General features: G+C 41.6%; 1 protein-coding gene across 5 annotated transcripts in view; it reads left to right on the top strand.

The window, feature by feature from the left end:
- LOC124711163 (copper-transporting ATPase 1) overlaps positions 1 to 23,000 on the top strand; it is a 524,020-nt gene that overhangs the window by 306,682 nt on the left and 194,338 nt on the right. For all 5 annotated transcript variants that reach the window (XM_047241073.1, XM_047241077.1, XM_047241076.1 and 2 more), the window contains 3 exons: positions 5,775 to 5,943; positions 15,798 to 15,948; positions 21,777 to 21,897. In XM_047241073.1, coding sequence (XP_047097029.1) covers positions 5,775 to 5,943; positions 15,798 to 15,948; positions 21,777 to 21,897 — 441 coding nt within the window. The remainder of the gene's footprint in view (positions 1 to 5,774; positions 5,944 to 15,797; positions 15,949 to 21,776; positions 21,898 to 23,000) is intronic.

Below are 23,000 nucleotides of genomic sequence, written 5' to 3'. Positions count from 1 at the left end.
TAGTAGAGAAAACTAATAAATAATGAGATGGTACTACTGGCCAGTAGTACCGGGTGATCAAAAAGTCAGTATAAATTTGAAAACTGAATAAATCACAGAATAATGTAGATAGAGAGGTACAAATTGACACACATGCTTGGAATGACAAGGGGCTTTATTAGAACCAAAAAACTACAAAAGTTCAAAAAAATCCGACAGGTGGCACTTCATCTGATCAGAATACCAATAATTAGCATAACAAAGTAAGACAAATCAAAGATGATGATCTTTACAGGAAATGCTCAATATGTCCACCATCATTCCACAACAATAGCTGTAGTCAAGGGATAATGTTGTGAACAGCACTGTAAAGCATGTCCTGACTTATGGTGAGGCATTGGCGTCGGATGTTGTCTTTCAGCATACCTAAAGATATTGGTTGATCATGATACACTTGCCACTTCAGGTAACCCGAAAGCCAATAATCGCACGGACTGAGGTCTGGGGATATGGGAGGCCAAGCATGACGAAAGTGGCGACTGAGTACATGATCATCACTAACCAACGCGCACAAGAGATCTTTCACGCGTCTAGCAATATGGGGTGGTTTTAATAAAACCCCATGTCATTCCAAGCATGTGTGTCAATTTTTACCTCTCTATCTACATTATTCTGTTGTTTATTACGTTTTAAAATTTATACTGACTTTTTGATCACCCGGTACATACCTTCAGGAGGTGAAATTAGAACCACTGATTGATATGTATAAAAGTAAAAGTGACATACTTCATAACTTAGCTTTCAGAACTAATAGTTCCTTTTTTGGGGACAAGAAAGCAATATGTTGGAGAAGGTTAAAAAGGGAAGTCGGGCCACACGGACACCAGTATCAGAATTATCCACATGAAGTGAGAATGAAAGGAGGCAAAGTTGGACGAGGAGGATTGGACAAAGTACATCAAACATGGTGGATTATCAAGCAATGTGCCAGCTTCAGTCAAGAAATAGTGAGGAAAGAGTAAAAAGTGAAGGTAGATTAGTGAGAAGAGAAATGAACACTACAATTAACAACTAGAATAAAAAAGTGCTAAAAGAATGTGCAGAAAATGTTGGCAGGCATTTGCTTTTCAAGAAGTCTGAAGTCTTATTTTCAGCATACAAAACTTACACACGACACAGCCAGATAAACAGAGTTGCACTTTTAAATATCTAGACAAGATCCTCTAACCTGCAGGAAGAGAGAAGTTCTCACAGAAGACTTTACTACAAAATAGAAAGAGAGCATGCAGCAAGAAGCAGCAAGTGTACTATCAGATAAAAAGTATCTGGGCACTCCTGTGTAACACAGAACTGATCACTAGAAGTCATAAGAGGAGGATCCACCAGTATAAAAGCAGGCAGGGAGTTTTGTTTTCTCAGTAGGGAAGCAGAAACGGCCCAATGGATTGCTTGGGAGAGCTCAGCAACTACGAACGTGGACTAGTCATTGGATGTCTCCCAAGCAACAGATCAATTAGGGACATCTCAACCCTTCTGCAGCTACCCAAGTTGACTGCTGGTGATGCAACTGTCAAATGGAAACTTGAAAGAACAAGCACAGCTAAAGCTAGAGCAGCAGACCTGACGTTCAGACAGACAGCGACCATTAAGTATTGCAGAAGATCGTTGTAAAAATATTGCATGAAATCAGCAAAGGAATCACTCGTGAGTTTCAAATTCTTTGCAGTAGTTCAGCTAGCACAGTGATTGTGCATAGGGACTTGAAAAAATGGGGTATAATGGTCAAGCAGCACCTCGTAAGCCACACATTCCTGAGCCCAAACATGTGGCTAGTGCTTTCAACAATTATTTCTCTAATATAGCACAGCAGTTAGTAAATACACACCTTGACAAACAGCCAGACAGTCACCCAGATCAAAAAATTCATCCAAACACATTATTCATGTATCCAGCAACACCTGAGGAACTGTCAAGAATCCTAAAAGAATTACCTAATAAATATTCAGTGGGTGTTGAGATACCAGAAGCTATTATCAAAGTTAGTGCAACATTTATTGTGGAACCACTAACATACACAGTAAATTCATCTTCTGAGAGTGGTGTGTTTCCAAATAATCTAAAAAACTGCAGAAGTAACACATTTGCATTATAAGGGTGCAAAAAGGTAATAATGCTAATCATATAACAGTTACAGTATTGTCAGCCTTCAGCAAAATTATGAAAAAAATGTTCATTAGAAGATTAACAATTTCCTTAGATAAAGAGGGGCTGATAAGTGGCTCCCAACATTGTTTCAGGGCTGGAAAGCCAATTCAGACAGCAAATTTTGCCTCCTTCTTGTATTAAAAGAAGTGGATGATAAACAACATGTACCTTGGGTGTGTCTGGATCTAAGTAAAGCCTTCAATGTTACTGATCATGACATTCTGCATAAATTAATTATGGAATTAGAGACCAGTCTGAGATATGCCTCCAGTTGTATCTCAGTAATCACCAGCAGATTACAGAAATAAAACACTAAGATAGTGAAATGCAGAAAATCATGTATGGAGTCCCGCAAGGGTCAGTTCTGGGACCTGTCCTATTTCTGCTGTATAGAAATGACTTGGCTAATAAAATACATGAAGGAACCACTGTAGTCTTTGCAGATGACACTAATGTTCTAATTAAATCACAGAACATGGAAAATCTTCAGGAAGCTGCAATATCAGTTATGCATACCTTAAAGCACTGGTTCAGGACCAATAGGTGCATCATAAATTCTGAACATAACTGTGGCAGTTAACTTCTATACCACACACAATCTCCATCCTGCAAACCCTGTTTTCACTATTGAAGGAAAAAATGTGTCAAAGGTCAGTCACACAAAAATTCTAGCCATTCATGTTCAGGCAAATCTGAAGTGTGAGGTGCACCTAAACAATTTAAATAAGAGACTGAGTTCACTAGCATATGCTGTCAGGATCCTCACTCAGAATACAAACTGCTCATCAGTGCTGACAATATACCATTGTCGTATATAGTTGCTACTTATGTATGCAATAATTTTTTAGGGGAATTACACGAATTCTACAAAAACATTTAAAATACAGAAAATGATTAGCAGGATGATAAAAAAACCTAAATCAAGGATTCCTGTAGACCCCTTTTTAAAACTCTCAAAATATTGCAGCTGCCTTGCTTGTATACATACGAAATACTAATTTTCACAAAAGGGAGCATCTTAGAAAAGGAAAATCTTTTCAGACACAACCATGATATGCACACACATGAAACTAGGCAGAAGATGAACCTACACATGAACACAGTAAATACAAACTTATGCAAAAGTGAAGTTTATCACACTGGAGCTATGTTATATAACAATTTGCCTTCTTACCTGAAATACACACCAACATTAAATGCGTTTAAAATAAAGTTAAAACAGTTCTTTCTTGACCAATGCTTCTATTCTTTGTCTGAATTTAGGGACCATCATAATAAGTAAACCTCATCCACCAAATTTTACAAATTATCAATTCATAATATAGTTCACATTGTGCTTATCATGTCATCTCACTTGATAACTGCCATTACAATATGTAGAAGCAGTGTAATACACCAACCTATATTATTACGCTTTTTGATTATGTCAACAATGAAGTCAAAATGACTACTGCATTGTAAATTAACTAGGTTTACCACTGTCGTATATCACATGTACAAACAGTGTACTAAAATGATTCTTGGGCAAATAAATAAATGAACAATGTGGAGATGACGAGTGTTTGTAGCAGCATGATGATGACCCTGTTACAATGTAGACTCTATGACAGAACTTTTGATGCAATTGTGGCGATGTAAGCAAAAAAATGTAAATAAATAAATAAAAACAAATGTTGTATTCACACTTCAAAAATGCTCAGAAAAGTGTTAAACCAATTTTTTAAGAGGTCTAAATTTCAGTAATTTCCCTCATTTTTTTTACAAATCGAACACTGTTACTTTTCACTCTAAAGTTGTAGAAAAGGCATTTAAAATAGCTAATGCTTTTAGATTAGCCATTAAGGTGGCCTACAAAGTAAATTGACAACCATTGGTGAAACTAAGTTTCAACTGTTTTACATTTTTCTCCCCTTGTTCATGTCCCCTGTAGCTATGGAAGTATCTGAAATATTGTAGTTTTACAGTTGTTGGTTGTGTTTGTTGTATACAGTTGCTATTTATTCAGTAATAAAATTTTTGTTTCTATCTTTATGAGGTTAGAAATTTTCAGTTTTAATTGATGTCAGTTAATTTTGTATCCCACTTTAATGGCTAAGTTAAACCTTTAGTTGTCTTAAATTGCCATTTCTATGAATTTAAAGTAAAAAAACAAGTGCAAAATATTCCCCCTACATCTTGCAAGATAACTGTAGACTGAAGTACTTCCTATTATTTGTTGTTTTGTGTTTCCAGCTCCATGGATTTTTTTTGGCAAATCTCATAAATGATTATTGTTTAAGTAATATCAGTGTATTGATTTTTGCTTTGTGTCAGGAGTTTTGACCTAGGTTTAGCCAATTACTTCAATAAAGTATGTACTGCTGAATGTTGGCTCCATACCTTTACTTCCTTGCATATCACATATGAAAATCAGTAGTGAAAGTAAGCCATTGGATTAGGAGCTAAATAAATTGTAATAATCATGTAAACAAAGATTCTGAAGACAGCTTATGTTAATTGTTTAAATTATCACTCTCAGAACACACAGTTGTTATAGGGAGATTCCCCCCCCCCCTCCCCCATTCTTGTGCATTTAAAAATTTTCTTAAATGCAGAATTCTCACAACATTGTATAATGAAATGGAGTAAAGCCATACTGTGACCTTCTTTTACATTTAGTAGTATTGGGTATGCAAAGAACTATTCTTTATTTCCTTATTTTAGACAATTGGAATCATATGAAATGTGTTGCTTTTCTTAGTGGAAAATTACTTTCTTCTCAGTTTAGTATTACAGCACACAAAAGAAGACCCTAGCATATCTCGATAGCTCAGGTGGTAGTGATGCTCCAGGGATAGAAAGAAACAGCTTCTTGTGCAAGCTGCCTTGTACATCAGAATTTACTATCCTTCTTGCTTTCATGACACTGAATAATGGTGACTCCAGCTGTAAATTGTTTTGTTCTGGAGCACATGAACCACTTTATTTTGTGTTTATTGTTTGCTTTATTTGCAACTGATTTTGAAGCTTTTTATGGCTTCATATTCAGACATCTACATATCATTACAAAGTAAAATGCAGTCACCAACATTGGCAACAAGATGTCATGTACAGAAAAATACATAATATGTATAATATTCCTACAATCACAGTATGAGTTTCAAACTGGATGTCAAGACATGATAAAAAAAGGTCAGTTTCATTGGTGGCATGTTTCAATATTTGTTTTTAGCCTTAATGTTATATATGCAGAAATAAAATATGCATGGAAATGCTTTTCTGTGCTTGACATCTTATTGGCTATGTTGATGCCTGTATTTTTGTTTGTACTAATATGCAGTGCTTGACTATAAAGCCATCATAAGCATCAAAACTGATTGCAAATTATGTGAACAACAAATACAGCTGAGTGGAGAGGTGACAGGAAATTAGCCATGTGCTCAAAAACAAAACGTGTTATTCTGCTACTTCTGTCAGTCAAGGCTAAATCTGAACTATTGTAGGGTTAGATTATTCAATTTTATATTATTACTTGAAATGAAGTGCAACATTTGGAAAAGTGAGAGATATATAATAAGCAAATACTGCTAATGAAAACTGCCTTGTTGCAGCCATTGTGAAGTTCGTCAAGGAGGTACTGGGCACGGAGGTCAATGGGAAGTGCTCCGGCTTCCAAGCTGTGCCTGGATGCGGCCTGCGGTGCACGGTTTCTGGCCTCAATGGCATGCTGACCAGTGGCAGGCAGTCGGAGATGCTGGCCAACTTCACTAATCGCATGAGGTACTTTATTTTGTACGAAATAATAAACGCACATTCTTTCCTAAAATATGTATCTATTCTGCAAAGTATTTGTAAAGCAAAATCTCAGTTTTTTCAAAACAGGAAACAAAAAAATAGTGGACTGAGATTTTTGTAGTGAGAGATTCTAGTATTGTTGTTGCTGTGGTCTATAGTCGGAAGATTGATTTAGTACACTTTCCTGTGAAAAGCTATCCAATGCAGGCCATCTTATCTCCACATAACTACTGCAACCTACATCCAGCTGAACCTGCTTACTGTGTCCATCCCTTAGCCTCCCTCTACAATTTTTGCTAACCCCAAACCCCCCCCCCCCTCCCCCCCCCCCAAGGGGGTCCACAACTCTTTTGTGGATACGTGCGTGGCGATCACGGGGCCTCGAGCTATTGCAGCCTTCCTTTTTTCCACAGCTGCATTTCCTTCCCCTTCCCTTCCTTTCCTCTCCTTGCTCCTTCCCCCTCACCCTCTCCTCTCCCTCTCGTGGTGTCCTTGCTTATGTTGGCCCCGCTATCCTCCTGGTTCTGTTGGTTTTACAATTTGGCTTTGTTGTGTAATCACCTCCTTTTGGCATTCCCTGGTCCCCCCCCCCCCCCCCCCCCCTGTGGTTCATTACTAAATTTCTCTTCCATAGTGTGAGCCATTTGGGGAAGAGCACCTTACCTAGTGTCTCTGACGTGTGCCCTTCTAGTTCATTCCAACCTTTTCTTTCACGTCGTTGTCTGATGCTAGGGTGCATAGCCAGCACGGTAGCCAGCCCGTGTGGTGGGGTCGCTATGTACACTTTTGGTTGAGCCCCCTGAACACACAGGCATCACACTTCTGGCACCTTGGAGTGGTTGCTCGTCATCCTCGAGCATCGGAACTCCCAGCAATGGCTGCCGTGCCAGACGGCCCTTGCTGTGGCTGGGTGGCGCCCGTGAGGAGAGCCCCTGATCGGAGTGGGTGATATCAGGGCAGACGCTATGCAAATGAAATGCATACGGGTCCAGAACTCTGGCCGTTCTTCTTCAGCCGTCTCTCTGCGTGCAACTGATTCTTCTAGTGCTGCTTCTCCTGCCCCTTCAGCCTTCCCTTCCGTGGCCACCCCCTGGGAAGAGGGTCAGGCCCGTCGGCTTGGGGCAAAACATTTCCCCTGCTATCTGGTTTGCACCAGGACTGGTGGGGATACATTCACCAATACCAAACTTTTATTCTTTGTGGAACACATTGAAGACAAGTTTGGCGAAGTGGACTCCCTGAGCAAGATGCGGTCGGGTTCGTTGTTGATCAAAACTGCTTCAGCTGCCCAGTCTGTGACCCTTTGTGCCTGTACCCATCTTGGCACAGTCATGGCAATCATTCACGTTCACCAGATTGCCCAGTATATAAGAAGGAAAAGAAGATACAGGAGTATAAGTCCCTTGATTGTTTAACATACACAGAGGCTCGTAAGAAGTATAAAAGTCTTCACCCTGTGTCCATGACATCTATTTATGCTTTAGTTACATCTTCAGCCCTTCCTCCACCTTCCTTACCCCAGTCCCGGACCCCTCTCCTCCTCCCCTCCCCTGCGGCTCCCACACCTTCTTCTCTGGGCGCTGCTCCCCCTCCCCAGCCGGAGAGGTGTCCCACTCCTTCGGCATCTGCCGGTCAAGGGCGCCCCTCCCAGGATGCCCCTTCCCTGCACCTTCCAGGCCAAAGGTCTGCTGCCACACAACGACCACGAGAACCACGGTCTGTTGGCCCCCAGGTTGCCCGAGCTCTTTCTGTTCCCGATCTTGCTGCAGCTGGCTCCTTTATGCCACACAGCCCTCCTCGATCTCAACCTGAAAAGAAGAAGAAACATAAATCTTGTTACAAAAAGCCTCTGGTGTCACCAGAGGTCCCATCCCTGGCTTCACAACCAGATTCTGACCTGTCGTTCATGGATGTCGCCCCCTCCTTGTTGGTGACGGGTGGTGACCCGGTGGTATGACTGGCTTCAACCTGTTCAGCCCCCATTTAAATCATCATTCTGTGGTTACCCAATGGAATTTTCATGGATACTACCATCACCTTCCGGAACTGAAATCCCTTATTTCATCATACTCTGCAGCTTGTGTGGTTCTACAGGAATCTCATTTTACTGATGACCACTCACCGACCTTCTGTGGGTTCTGTGGGTTCTGTGTGTTCTGTCGAAATCAGGTTGGCCCCCTGCAGGCCTCTGGTGGTGTTTGTACGTTGGTCCATATGGACGTTGCTAGCACATGGATTCCTCTTCAGACTACATTGGAAGCGGTTGCTGTTAGGGTCCACCTGGACTCTGAGGTCACGGTTTGCAATCTTTATGTCCATCCTGACAGGACTCTTACACCTGCTGCCTTAACTGCCCTTCTTCAGCAACTTCCCCCTCCCTTGCTTCTTCTTGGCGATTTTAATGCTCATCATCCCTTGTGGGGCAGTGCATTTCCATCTTCACGAGGTCTTCTCTTAGGGCAATTTATTACAGACCATGACTTGTGCCTTCTTAATGATGGCTCCTACACATTTCAGTGCTGGTCATGGTACCTTTTCTGCCATTGATCTTTCTCTTTCTTCTCCCTTTCTCCTCCCTTCATTACACTGGTCGCCACACGACGACCTTTGTGATAGTGACCATTTCACGTTGATTCTCTCTCTCCCTTCCAGCTCCCTAATGGACAGGTTACCTCGTTGGTCTTTCCAACGTGCCGATTGGCCTCTATACACTGCACAGGTCATGTTTTCTCCTTCTTTGTCGGGTTGTATTGATGACGTCCTACGTGATGTGTCTGATGCGATTGTTCGTGCTGCTAGCCTTGCTGTACCACGCTCATTTGGGCCATTTCATCGCCGGCAAGTCCCGTGGTGGAGTACGGCTATTGCCATTGCCATCCGTGATCGCCGTCGAGCTTTGCAACACCTTAAGAGGCACCCGTCTCTTGCCGGCCTTATTACCTTTAAATGCCTTCACGCTAAAGCCCGTTACTTAATCAAACAGAGCAAATGGATATGTTGGGAATGCTTTGTTTCTTCCCTCGGTTCTACTGTCCCTATGTCACATGTATGGGCTACACTTCGCTCTCTCCAAGGTTGCCATCGGCAGTCCACCCTCCCAGGCCTTCACCTCCCAGATGGCCTTTGTACAGACCCGTTAGTTCTTGTGGAACATCTTGCGACCCATTTTGCAATGGCATCAGCATCAGCCTCCTATCCGGCTGCTTTCCTTTGCTGGAAACAGCGGGCCGAAGCTTCCACCTTATTATTTTACCCCTTGTCAGTCAGAATCTTACAACGAACCTTTTACTGAATGGGAATTTCTTTCCGCACTTTCTTCTTCTCATGATACAGCCCCTGGCCCAGACTCTATTCGTAACAAACTGCTTCAACATCTCAGTGCTCCACAACGGCAACATCTTCTCCGGGTGTGTAACCGTATGTGGCTCCAGGGTGACTTCCCTTCTCAGTGGAGGGATAGCATCGTGGTTCCTGTCCTTAAACCTGGTAAGATCCCCCTATTTGTTGACAGCTATCAGCCAATTGGTCTGACAAATGTTGTTTGCAAGTTACTTGAATGGATGGTAGCCCGTCAGCTCAGTTGGATCCTTCAATCTCAGGATCTATTGTCCCCTTACCAGTGTGGCTTCCGAGAGGAACGGTCTCCGATCGATCATTTACTTTGCTAGGAATCCGCAGTTCAGCAAGCTGTTTCCTAGCGCCATCATTTGGTTGCAGTATTTTTGACGTACGCAAGGCCTATGACATGGCCTGGCGCCATCACATCTTACTTACACTTCATCAGTGGGGCCTTCGGGGCCCACTCCCGAATTTTATCCGCCAGTTCCTGTTCCATCAGTCATTCAGGGTTCGAGCTGGTACTGTTATTAGTTCTCCATGGACCCAGGAGACTGGCATCCCACAGGGTTCTGTCTTGAGTGTACTTCTTTTCCTCATTGCTATCGATGGACTTGTGGCCTCTGTCGGTCCTTTGGTCGCCCCTGCCCCTGTATGTGGATGATTTCTGCATTTGGGTTAGTTCCTCTTCGATCGCCTCTGCAGAACGGCAGCTCCAAGGAGCTATACGGCGTGTCTCTGCATGGACCCTCTCACACGGGTTTCAATTCTCTCCTTTAAAATTGTGGGTGGTCCACTTCTGTCGCCATGCTATGATCCACCGTGATCCAGAGCTCTATCTCGATGCACAACGATTTCCTGTGGTCCCACAGTTTCGTTTCCTGGGTCTTCTGTTCGACAAAAAGCTCACTTGGCTGCCCCATATCAGACTTCTTAAGATAGGACGTTTCAGGTAAACTTAATGTTCTTCGCTTCCTTGCTCACTCCTCTTGGGGTGCGGACCGCTCCCTCCTTCTCCGTCTTTATTGTGCTCTAGCTCTGTCTTGCTTGGACTATGGTTGTGAAGTTTATGGTTCAGCTGCTCCTTCCACACTGCATGTGCTGGATCCAGTCCACCATCGTGGTATCCGTTTGGCCACTGGTGCCTTCCCTACTAGCCCTGTTGATAGTCTCTGGTTGAAGCTCGGATGAACCCCCCCCCCCCCCCCCCCCTTTCTGTTCGGCGGTCCCAGCTTCTGGTGTCTTATGCACTCGCTGTCCGTTCCTCTCCCACTCATCCTTCCTATTCTCTCCTGTGCCAAGACCATGGACGTCGCCCACCTGATTCCCGCCCTTGGGCGGGTTTACCGGTTAGGCTCTGCCTTAAGTCTCTTTGCCGTGATTTTCAGCTTCCTTCTTTGTCCTGTCTTCCTCGCTCCCTCCCCTCCACCCCCCATCTCCCCTCGTTAGTTCCTCAGCCTCGAATTCGAATGGATCTCCACCGAAGTCCGAAAGATTCCATCCCCAGATGGTGTTCTGTTCCTTTTCCTGCTGAATTTTATGGGAGTTTCAGGATGCTGTTGTTTTTTACACTGATGGCTCTAAATCTGCTGATCATGTGGGATATGCCTTCACGTCCTCTGTTGGAAGGGAAAATCATCTGCTGCCACCTACATGTGGGGTGTTTACTGCGGAATTGATGGCAATTTCCCGGGCCCTTACCTTTATTAAACAGTCCCAACACAACCGTGTTTTGTTATGTACAGACTCAATGAGTGGCCTTCTGGCTATTGACCGATGTTTTTCGTGCCATCCCTTGGTCTCTGCCATCCATGACCATCTCGCTGATATTCACTGTGCTGCTTGTTCCATATCTTCCTTTGGGTCCCTGGCCATGTGGGTATCCCAGGTAATGCCGGCCAGAGTGGCCGTGCGGTTCTACTCGCTACAGTCTGGAACCGTGAGACCAGTACGGTCGCAGGTTCGAATCCTGTCTCGGGCATGGATGTGTGTGATGTCCTTAGGTTAGTTCTGATGGCCTCAGAAGTTGAGTCCCATAGTGCTCAGAGCCATTTGAACCATTTTATCCAGGGTAATGAGCTCACTGATCATTTGGCTGGGGGAGCAGTCACTTACCCCCTGTTTTCTGTAACCACTCCTGCAGCGGATTTACGGATTCACATCAAATCCCACTTCGCACAATCATGGGCCAACTCTTGGGAGGCTACTTCCCTGTCTAATAAACTTTGTGCGATTAAGATGACACCAGGTCTGTGGTGTTCTTGCTTTTGCCTCTCCGGAAAGGACTCGACCACACTGTGTCGTCTCTGCATTGGCCATACCAGGCTGACCCATGGTTTTCTTTTGCGTGATGAGCCACCCCCACTTTGTGGTTGTGGCGCCTTCCAGTCAGTAGCCCACATTTTGGTTGAATGCCACCTTCTTTTGGCTCTTCGTTCTAAGTGCAGGCTCCCCTGCACTTTACCTTTGATGTTGGCTGACGATTCCCAGATGGTCGACCTGGTTGTCAGTTTCCTCTGGGAAAGTGGTTTTTATTCTTAGTTTTAAGGTTTTTTAATCTCTCTCTGGTGTTGGGGCAGGGCGGTGGGTGTTGGGGTCTCTCCCACTGTAAGCAGTGTTTGGAGATTACCGACTCCCCTCCCTGATTGCGATCCTCTTTTCTCCCCCTTTTACTCTGTTTTTATCATTTTTTTAGGATTGCTTAGTCTCCTTTTCCCATACGCACATCTACATTCTAGCGGTTGCACCTTTTAAGTCGCAGTTGGTCTTGCCTCTGCTGCTTCACAGGTGGGATATTTCCTGCCTCTCTCATAGCATTGGGTTCTCTCTCTTGCTGACTTACCTTATTTTGTTTTGCCATTGACAACATGACTGCCCTTTTACATTTTTTAGCCTTTTCCCTTTTATCATTCTGACTTTTCTTAGACATCACACTATCGGAATGGACCACATTTGAAACAAGGGACTGATGACCTTGCCGTTTGGTCCCTTCAACCTAACCCAAACCAACCAACCCCCCTCCCCCGTGACACACACACACACACACACACACACTCACTCTCTCTCTCTCTCTCTCTCTCTCTCTCTCTCTCTCTCTGTGTGTGTGTGTGTGTGTGTGTGTGTGTGTGTGTGTTCTTTCACCAAATTGATGACCCCTTTATGCCTTTGGGTTGCCGTATCAACTGATCTTATCTTTTAGTCAAGTTGTGTTGTGAATTCCTCTTCTTCCCAATTTGATTAAGTATCTCCTCATTACTCATCCTACCAATCTAATTTCAAACATTCCACAAGCTTCTATTCTCTCATTGTCTGAGCTCCTTGTTGTCCAGATGTCACTTGTGTACAAAGGTGCTTCTTTGGTCTTCTACCATCTGGTCGGTTAGCCATACATTTCTGTCTTTGGCATTTGTCTTAAGTGCAGCTCGGTAGTGCATCTGGCATCCTCCATGATCTGGTTGATGTATTCTAGTCTGTCTGCCTCTTGCATTTTTCCCTTCTACTGTTCCTTCAACTATACTTTTGATGACTGCGTGATGTCTCTGTAGATGACAGACCCATGTGCCCCTTCTGCATTTGATGAGATTCAGGGGACAAGGCTTCCTCCACTCTGGAGCACCTCTCTGTTTGATATTTTGTCTCCCCAGGAAATATTGAGCATTCTGTGGTAGCACCACAACTTGGAGGCTGTTATTTCATGTTTTTTGCTTCTCTGAGTGTCTATGTTTCACTTCCGTGCAGCAGCTCACCCCAAATAAACGTCTTTATGAGGTGTTTCCTGAGATGGTTGTCTGTGCAGCTGGATATGAAAAGGTTTCTTCTCTTGTTAAAAGCAGCTTTTGCATGGTATAAGCAATATCCTTCTTTGATCTTAGTGTGTTGTAATTTTACTCCCTAGGTAAGGCTACACTCCATATGAATACCTTCAGAAAAGACTACCTATATTGCCTGTTAATAAATTTCTATTTTTCAGAAATGCATTCTTTGCTATTGCTAGTCTGCATTTTATACACACTTTACTTCACACCTTGTTAGTTATTTTTCTGCCCAAATGGCAAAGAATGTTACTCGTAGTGTCTCATTTCTTATCTAATTTCCTCCTCAATGTACTCATTTCTTCTTTCGGAACTTTAATTGGCTTTCCAAATTTCTCTTTGGTTTCTTTTATTATTTGCTCAGTGAACAGATTGAATGGCTTCTTGACTACTGCACCCCTTTCATGTCCTTAAACTCTTCTAACAGCAGTCTGGTTTCTGTACAAGCTGTAAACCTTTTGTTCACTGTATTTTACCCCTGATACCTTCAAAATTTCAAAGAATCTAGTCCAATCAACACTGTCAAAAGTGTGGCCATATTGTCTGTAGCTGCTTTATAATTATTGGAATCATAGGGTCAGTAAGGTGTCATGCATTTCTTCATTTCTCTGCAGTCCAAACTGACTTCCTTGAAGTTAGCTTCTATCAGCTTTTCCATTACACTATAAGTGATTTGTATCAGTATTTTGCAGTCATGATTTACTAAACTGATGGTTTATCCACACCTGTCAGTACCTGCCTTCTTTGCACTAGGAATTATTAAGTTCTTATTGGAGTCTGAGGGCATTTTGCCTGTCTCGTACATCTTACACACCACATGGAATAATTTTGCCCTGGAAAATGTTGTTGCTATTGAGATTGCATATTTTTCAAACTCCCATACAAGGCCTAATTTTATATTTTCTCCATCTCTGATGATATCAGTCCTGACAGGAACTTAAACCCTAATTTATCTTCTTCCTTCCTTCATATGTATTCTAATTCAACTAATATTCTCTCTCAAGATTTTCTTGTTAGAAAACGTTGCCATGCCACAAAAGATTTAGCTGTTTTGGTTACTGTATTGTCATAATTTCAGTTTCATATCCATTTGTTCAGTAAAATGGATTGGTAGATATTTGGTTAATAGACATCTCAGTTTTGCTCATCACTAATTCTACGGACATAGGAGACAAGGTACACATCTTTCACACATGACTAGCCCTTTCAATTAACTTCAGCAGCTCTTCAATTTCCAATTTATTACAAAATAATAAATTATGAATGATTGGCAACTTAATGAATTTGTCCAGTTTCTAATATGGTTTGTTGTATCACTCTACTTTTGCCCTATGCCAAGTTACTTTAATGAAAGATCACTATCTTCATCTTGTGTAATATTATTTTTGTCTTACGTGGTTGAGTAATAAATGAACTTCATTGGATATATTTATTATTATTTTGTATGAAGTCACAGATACGAGCATGGGTCCATCACATGGTTCCTAATTTCTTTCTGTGGTTTTTGAATAATGGTAATTTGCGTTCAGCTTTCCTTGGTACTATTCACTATGATAGCTTCATTAGTAACGTGAAATATTCACAGTTCTCTTTTCTTTTAACAACTTATACTTACATTCATTCAATTTCAAAATAAATGGGATGGCATTGTGATAGAGACAATGGTCACACATTCAGGGGAAATAGGGCTCAGATCCTCATCCAGTCATTCTAGCTCAGGTTTTCCATGAGCTGGCCTGAATAACTTCATGTAAATGCCGGGATAATTTCTTCATACATGTTTTGTGTTATGTTTCCTTGTCTGTCTAGGGTGACACTTGGATGACATTTGTATCAATGTGCTATTAACTTCCTTCTCTTTTTTTTGTTTTGTAGTTTTCTCAATGTACTAGATGTTCTCAGTTGATTGAGACCAGTGCTTACTATTTCCAGGAATACAAGATAGCTCCCCATCTATTATACTTTGTGTCCAATGTTGACATAATCAATCCTTAACAATTGTCTTTGCCACATGCCCCTGATCTTCCCTTTTTAAATCAGCCGAAGGTGACACTTCTTTCCACAGAGCATGTGGATTACATACTAAGTTCAACATCATTAGAGAGCTAACTAGCCCAAGGAATAAGTAACATTTTGCAATGGATCCATATTTTAAATGCAGTTCACAGAATTCTTTCTTGGAGATTTTGCTGAATATAATATGTAAGCACATACTGTGTCAGAAAAATATTTTACTTTCTAATACACATCAGTCTTCCTTTCTTTACTCCAATTGCAATTTTGCTATAATTCCTCTTACATCCACTCCTTGGTGTGTTGCCCAGTGTAGTCCATTTAGAACTATGGATGAGGTACACATCAGGTCTTAATTGTTAACTTCCTGCCATTAAACACCTCAGTCAATAGGTACTGTACACTAATACATTGGAGGAAATATGGAGATGATGATAAAAGAAATAAATCGATGGATGGGAGAAGAAAACTGGCAAGCTTGTGTTAAGTTTCGTCAAGTTAACAGTTAAGATGACTGAGTATAGGCAGAGGGTGTATACTGGAAACACACAGTATCCTGTTGTGGAGCATGCTCTACAACATGACAGTTGTGACCTTGGTGTATTTCATCAAAAGTGCTATATAGATTCTTTGGCTTGTCACTGTTTTACAATCTCTGTGTCTTATTTTTCATTGCAGGAATGGTGTAAAGTCAGCAGTTATAAGTGGTGTGCCAATTGACTTAACCCTCAGTGAGTACAGCAGCAAAGAAAAGGGTGCAGCAAAGCTAGAGCAGCTGCTCACAATCAATGGAAGCAGTGTGGTTGAGAACACTGTGGATTCCTACGAGGTGAGGTGCATTGCATTTTCTATCGCCTGTTCAGTGAAAAGTTTACATCTACATCTACATTTACATCTACACCTACACTCTGTCAGCAGAGAGTGCCTCGTGTGTAGTTGCATTCTCCCTTTCCTGTTTCAGTTGTGAATGGTGCACAGCAAAATGATAGTTGGCTCACATCCCTCTAATTTCACCTTCACAATCTTTTCACATAAATACAAGAAAGCATAAAGTTGAGTTAGTCTTCAATGAATAAATATGCTTGGATTTTACCCACAAGTTGACGCACAGTGCCTCTCTTCTAGTGTCTGCCACTAAGACTGGATTAGCATCTCCATGGAACTTTTGTGCATACCAAATAAAATTGTGAAAAACTGCATGGCTCTTCCTTCCATCTTGTCTATTTCCTCTGTCTGTTTCCTCTTTAGTGTTCATGACTAAGAGGAGCAACATGCTGAAATTGAAGTGGCTAGGTAACAAAGAGCGGTTGTATGTTTGTTAAGTCCAATGATCAGAATACAATACACAGTGTCTGGGGATATGAGTCCACACTATTTGGTTCAGGGTGAAGTTCAGGCACTGAAATTGCACTAGAATGTTCTCACAATGTAGAAGTCTACGGGGGTCATGGTTGGTAGTGAGTGGCAGGGTGTTAGAGGATTATTGGCAGTAGGGTCGGGAAAGGAAGTGAGCTCGAGGAGCGTCGAGACAGTCCATGGAAGTAGTTAATTGGAGAATGGCTGAGACAGAAGTCAAGCAGAGCGGTGAATGGAGGATACTCTCAGTGATGACTTGGACGTATTTATTGACGGTTGCATCAGTTCTTGGTAGAATGTTTTATACATTATGAATAAAATACACAAAACATTGGTGTAATATTACTCTAGTGTTGTGTGTGTGTTTCATTCGTAATGGCTTGGTTGCTTGGATGCTGTGGAGAGATGCACTTCATTCAGTTTGGCAAAGAGAACTCACATCAGTAGGCTGCTAGCTGTGGCCATCAGAAACCTGTAGCATGAACTGGCCGCAGAGAAGTTGGGCAGTAACCTAAGTATCTTGGCAGTAGGATTCTGGTGTGACACTCAGCGGGTGGACAGTTTATAATTTCGTGGAAGAGAATGAGTGCTTATGATTGCAGCACTGTTTACTGCAACACACGTGCTGCTAGTAGTGAGACTGGTGCTGGCCAGCACTGTGGAGGCTGCTTGAGGATTGGTTGAAAATAGCCCAGCATGTTTGTGTTGATGTCGGCTGTTTTGTTACTAGCAGACCAGAGCTGTGGCTAACTGTGCTACACAGCTGTGAGGTTGTTGGTCTGTCGCTGGTGGCAGCCGGTGGATACAGTATTGTCGACCAATCCTGTCTGGTAGGAGTCCCAAACTGAGGAGTAATACCAATATATTCAATGAATGAGGTATTCCTACATCATACAAGAATGCATGATTTCGTTGTGATTTGTACTTGATAAAATTCTCTTGAGCTTCCAGTTGTGTTCAGTGGTTTACAATCCATAAGCTTTTTGCTGTGTACTCTTCAGCCTTTGTCAAGTGATCACTGTTTTCTGGTTGCTGCTTCCATCCTTCTATAGGTGCAGTGCCTTCTGTGATGTCACCGGTGCTCACTTCAATACCGTTTAAGGTAATATTTTTGTTGCGCTATGCATCTGATGCACCTCCTTCAACCTTTTGATGGCCAAGTCCTAAGCCATGCTTATCTATAGACCATGATCTTTATTGAGGGTGTCATTACAATTTTTTATCTTGATCACTTCTTTAATTATGCTATCCCAGAAACTTTTACTCCGTGTAATAACTGATCTCTCTCTGAATGCAATACAATGTCCATTTTGTAGAGCATGCTCTGTTATCACTGGTTTCTCAGTGTACCGAAGGTGAAAGCATTTCTCGTGTTCTACACAGCAGTGTTCAATAGTAGGCACAGTTTGTCTTACAAAAAACTGTCTGCACCCACACTGTATTTTATACACTCCTGGCATTCTAAGGCCTACATTGTCTACTACAGGCCTCATGAGTTGTCGAAATTTTGTTGAAGCCCTGAAGACAGAATCTGTTCTCTCTCTCCCTAGGAGCCGGGCTAAACTTTCCTGTTATTGAGCCACAGTACACAGAAGCACAAGCTTCTTAGAGCCATACTCGGGGTCCTCCTGCTTCTGTGGTTTTGGAAAGAGGGCTTGCGAAATCTGGTACTTGTTGTAGCTTGTTTCCTTGAATAGTTTCCACAAATGGCTCAGTTCCCTTGGTAGGTTTTCAGAGTCTGGCGTGGCTTCTGCTAGATGCACCGAGGTCTTTATAATGGTGCAACGTTTCTGTGACAGATGGTAATAGCTGATACCATGCAGATAACAGTTCATGTGGGTGGGTTTCTGGTAAACACTGTGACTGAGAGGCCCATTTGCTTTACAGCAGATGAGGACGTAAAGGAAAGGGAAGGCAACATCAGTTTCTACCTCCATCGTGAATTTGATGTTGTTTTGGATACTGTTCATGTGGTAAAAGAATTCTCCCAGTTCTTCACATCCATGAGATCAGGCAATGAACATATCATTGTTGTAACGATAAAAACAACTATGCTTTGCAGGAGCCATGTCCAGGGTAATGTCCTCAAAGTGCTCCATAAACAGGTGGATCAAATTTACAGAATCTGTCGGACATTTGCCTTTTGTATGTTTAGTTTTATGTGCTCTTTCAACTTCAAATTGCTCCACATGCATACTCGCTTATATTTTATGGCTGTGACTGCGTCCATGTAAAGTAATTGTATAGTCACACAGAAATGGAGACTTGCTGTCCATTTAGTGCAATGTGTCAAATTTGTGAATGTTGGAGCTTACATGCCAATTCCTGCACGAAGTTTCAATTCTCTGTAGGTCTCTCAGCATCTCGGTACAATTTTCTGCTATTGTTGCTTCTGTCGCACACAAACAGCCTCATAGAGCTTCTGGCATTAATCACTAGGCTGTTTATGTTTACTGTAAACAGTAATTATTCTATATGGTCCCTTGGGGAATGTCCAAAGATATTTTTGTCAGAAGATCTCTCTCCATTAGGAATGACAAGTGGTGTTCTGTTTGCCAAAACCTCTTCAATCCAGTCACAAAGTTGCTCTGATATTTTGTACACTTATATTTTGTTCGTTAGGCAACAGTGCAGAACTGCATGGAACACTTTCCAGAAGCCAAGGAATATGGCACCAGTTCTACTACATCCTGGGTTTCATGAATGAACAGAGCAATCTGATTTTCACATGATTGTTGTTTATAGAATGCATGTTGATATCTACAGATGAAATTTTCAGTCTTCAGGTTGTTTGTAATATGCAAATATAAAATATGTTACCAAATTTTACAACCCTCACATAAGCAATGTAGCCCCATAGCAGTGTGCAACAGTTCAACAACCACTCTTGAAAATGAGAAAGACTTGGTGTATTTTTCCAATAGCATGGAATGCAGCATGTAATAAGCTGCCACTAGACAAGGACCAAAGTCTTTCACATACTCTGTGTAGAATTGTGTAGGTATTCCATCGGCTCCCATTGCCTTCTTGCTGTTGAGCAATTTTAGTTGATTTTCTATCCGGTGGTTACTTTCCTCAATTTTTGTCAATGTGGTGTTTGTGCAATTGAAAGTAGAAATCCTCTTATGATATTCCTCAGTGAAAAAGTTTTAGAAAAGGAAATACAGTATTTCTGCCTGTTCTGTCATTCTCCAGTACGCACTCTGTCATTTACAACAATCTTCATATATGATATAATTGTGATTTTAAACTTTCATAACAAGAATGTGGGAAACATTTATTGTAAATGGAAAAAAGAAATACCTAATTAAGGAAGCAAGATGAGGTACAAGTAAAAATATATATTGCTAATATAGAGAAGTCTGTAGTCCAAATTTTCTTGATAATGGTGAGTTAGAGTAGCCAAGACTTTGATGATTTGAAGTATCTGATTTGTTAATTTTACCTTGTATTTTATAAATCATTTGTCATATGTTCTTGGCACACAAATCACAATAGAGTTTTACTTAATGATAGGTTTAATGTTACGTAACTATTAAATTTTTGTTTCATGGTGAGTGTGATAAAATCTATAAAAAGCAATGTAAAGTGTTTTGCAGTATCTAGATATTTTGTTTTGTTTATGCGCCTTTTTATTTGGAGTGGGGGAGGGGGAGGTTAGAGATCGGAGGATGTACATACAGGCATTTATATATACTTGAGGCTTCCTAATCCCTTGGATTCTGTGTTATCGCATCCTCTGTACTGCCTACTGCAGATATAAATAAGTTTCTGTATGGTCACTTGCTCCATCACTCACGTGAAATAGTACTAGAGGGATTTGCACTGATAAATCTGCTTCCCTGTTTCAGACCCTACCCTGTGCCTAGCCTCTTTCATACTAAAATCAAAAAATGAAAACTCCAGGTAGGAATATCAACAATGTCAGAAAAGATAGATTGCTACTTACCATAAAGGTGACATGCTAAATTACAGACAGGCATGATTAAGACGCTTACACTGGCCACAGCCTTTATCAGAAAACCACACACACACACACACACACACACACACACACACACACACACACACACATATATATATACATATATATATATATATATATATATATATTTTAAAACAAGCAAGCACACCTCTCATGCACACATGACCACTAACACCAACAGTGGGGCCAGAATGAAAATGTTACGTGGGATGGAAGCAGCAACCTGGAGGGAGTGGGGAAGGGATGCAATAGCTTTGTATTGGTGGGGGATTGAGGAGCATTGTGTGGCAGAATGTGGAGGGACTAGAATGCCAACAGGTGCAGCGTCAGGAGGTTGTGGGGCAGGCAGGTGGGGAAAACAGAGCAAAAAAGAGAGGTGCGGGAAAGATCAGTAGGTCTATTGGCAGAGGGTGGCAAATGGAGGGTGGGACACATGAATGGGGAGGACGTGCCAGAACAGAGGGTGTGGAAACAAGTTGGGCGGAGTATGTGGGGACAGTATGTTACCGTAGGTGGAGGCTGGGATAATTATGGGAATGGAGAATGTGTTGTAAGGATAGCTCCCATCTGTGCAGCTCAGAAAAGCTAGTGGTGGATTGGAGGATCCAGATGGCTCGGGTGGTGAAGTAGCCATTAAAATCAAGCATGTTATGTTCAGCTGCATGTTGTGCCACTCAGTTGCATTCTTTGCTATTAGCCACGATTTGGTGTTGGCAGTTCATATTGCTGGACAGCTGCTTGATAGTCATGCCAATGTAAAAAGCTCTGCAGTGATTATAGCAGACCTGCTGAGTGACATGGCTGCTTTCGCACATGGCCCTGTCTCTGATGGCATAAGATTAACACTCGTATGGGAAGTGCTGGGTGTGTGGATTGGGCAGGTCTTACACCTGGATCTTCCACAGAGATTTGATCCTTGTGGCAAGGGATTGAAATTGGGAGTGGCATAGGGATAGATTTGTATGTTCTGAAGATTGGGTGGGTGATGGAACATCACTTTAGAAGGGCCTAGAAGGCTCTTGGGTAGGATGTCCCTTATTTTAGGGAACAATGATAGGTTCAATTGTTCCAGTCTGCACAACTTCACACCAGCCCAAGGCTGTTGATTTATTGTATTTATTTTCTTTATCAGAAAGTTGATGGAATGCAATTTTATGATGATTATGGAATAGCTAGAATGTATCCACTTTATAATCTTACTGTTGATATTTATTAGTAATCTTTAATGCAAAGTGCAATCACGATAGAAGCAAATGTACTTCAGTCTTAGAAAACTTTTATGCAAACCAAAATATGTGCTTTGCTGTTACTTTAAGGTCCTTATTGGCAATAGAGAATGGATGCGTCGCACTATTGGAGAGGTGCCTTCTGATGTGGACAGTAAAATGACAGAGGAAGAAGAACTTGGAAGGACATCAGTCATGTGTGCCATTAATGGTAAGTACGATTCAAAAAACAGCTTAATGATCCTCAGTTCAGCATTTAACAGTATGCATAACATGTAAAACCTATCTCATAAATGAGAATTACTAAAATTTTAAGTGCAAGAATCTGCTAGCATTTAAGTGCAATTACTATCTAATGATATTCTATGTGATATGTGCCCACCTTAATAATTTTTCACTAAAGGGATAACAGCTACAGCAGATAGGATCTTTGACTTGTTTTATATGTCAACAAAAACAACAACATGATTTAATTTTCTTGTTCTTCTTGTGAAACAAGGACCTTCATTGTTATCTGTCTCTCCACCTCTTCTCTCCTTCTTTAGCACATCTTCTAGTTTCCTTGCCCTCTTCTCTGTGGACTCACTCACTGTATACCTTTATTTTTGTGGGTCTTCCTTGTGGTCTCTTTCCAGCTGATCTTTCAGAAAGTATTTTTTCAGCACTCTTTCCTCTGTTGTTGTTGTCACGTGTGCCTTCTCCTTCAGCTTTGATGTTTGTATCTTGTCCTGAAGTTTTGAAGTCCCCATCCTTTTTCTGATCTCCTCATTTATGAGTCTGTTCTTTCTTGTCTTCAGTACCTCTTAAACATTTCAACTCTGCTGCCTGCATTCTGGTTCTTTCCATTATTGTTGTAGTCCATTGGCCAGCTGCTTTGCTAGAATGTGTTCAGAATACGTTGTATATAGAACTTTATTAAGGATTTTCCATTGTTGGAATATAGCACTTTTTACATTCGTTTCGGACATCTCTGTTCCACATCATATGCCTTAGACTCAGATAGAAGATTTTTACTTTTCATATGCTTTTCCAAATTTCATTATCTAACTTGCCATCATTAGTGCCCCTCTTATTAAGTGCTTGACCTTTTGACCCAATGCAAAAATTTTCAGTTTTTTTTCCTTTCCCCTTCCATCCTTCCCCTTGTCATTAATATTTTTTGCTCTTTTGTGGATTTACCCTCACCTCAAATTTTTCTGTCTCTTGGATCCATGTATATGCTTGCCTTTACACTTTTATCTCATCCCCACATCACTACATCTGCAAATGTGGCTTTTTGTTGTATATCTTCCTAATTTATGTTTAACCTTGACT

This window comes from Schistocerca piceifrons, chromosome 8 (assembly GCF_021461385.2).
Source record: "Schistocerca piceifrons isolate TAMUIC-IGC-003096 chromosome 8, iqSchPice1.1, whole genome shotgun sequence".
Lineage (NCBI taxonomy): Eukaryota > Metazoa > Arthropoda > Insecta > Orthoptera > Acrididae > Schistocerca > Schistocerca piceifrons.
Note: the sequence above shows the minus strand (reverse complement) of the source record. Positions and strands in the feature narration are given on the sequence as shown.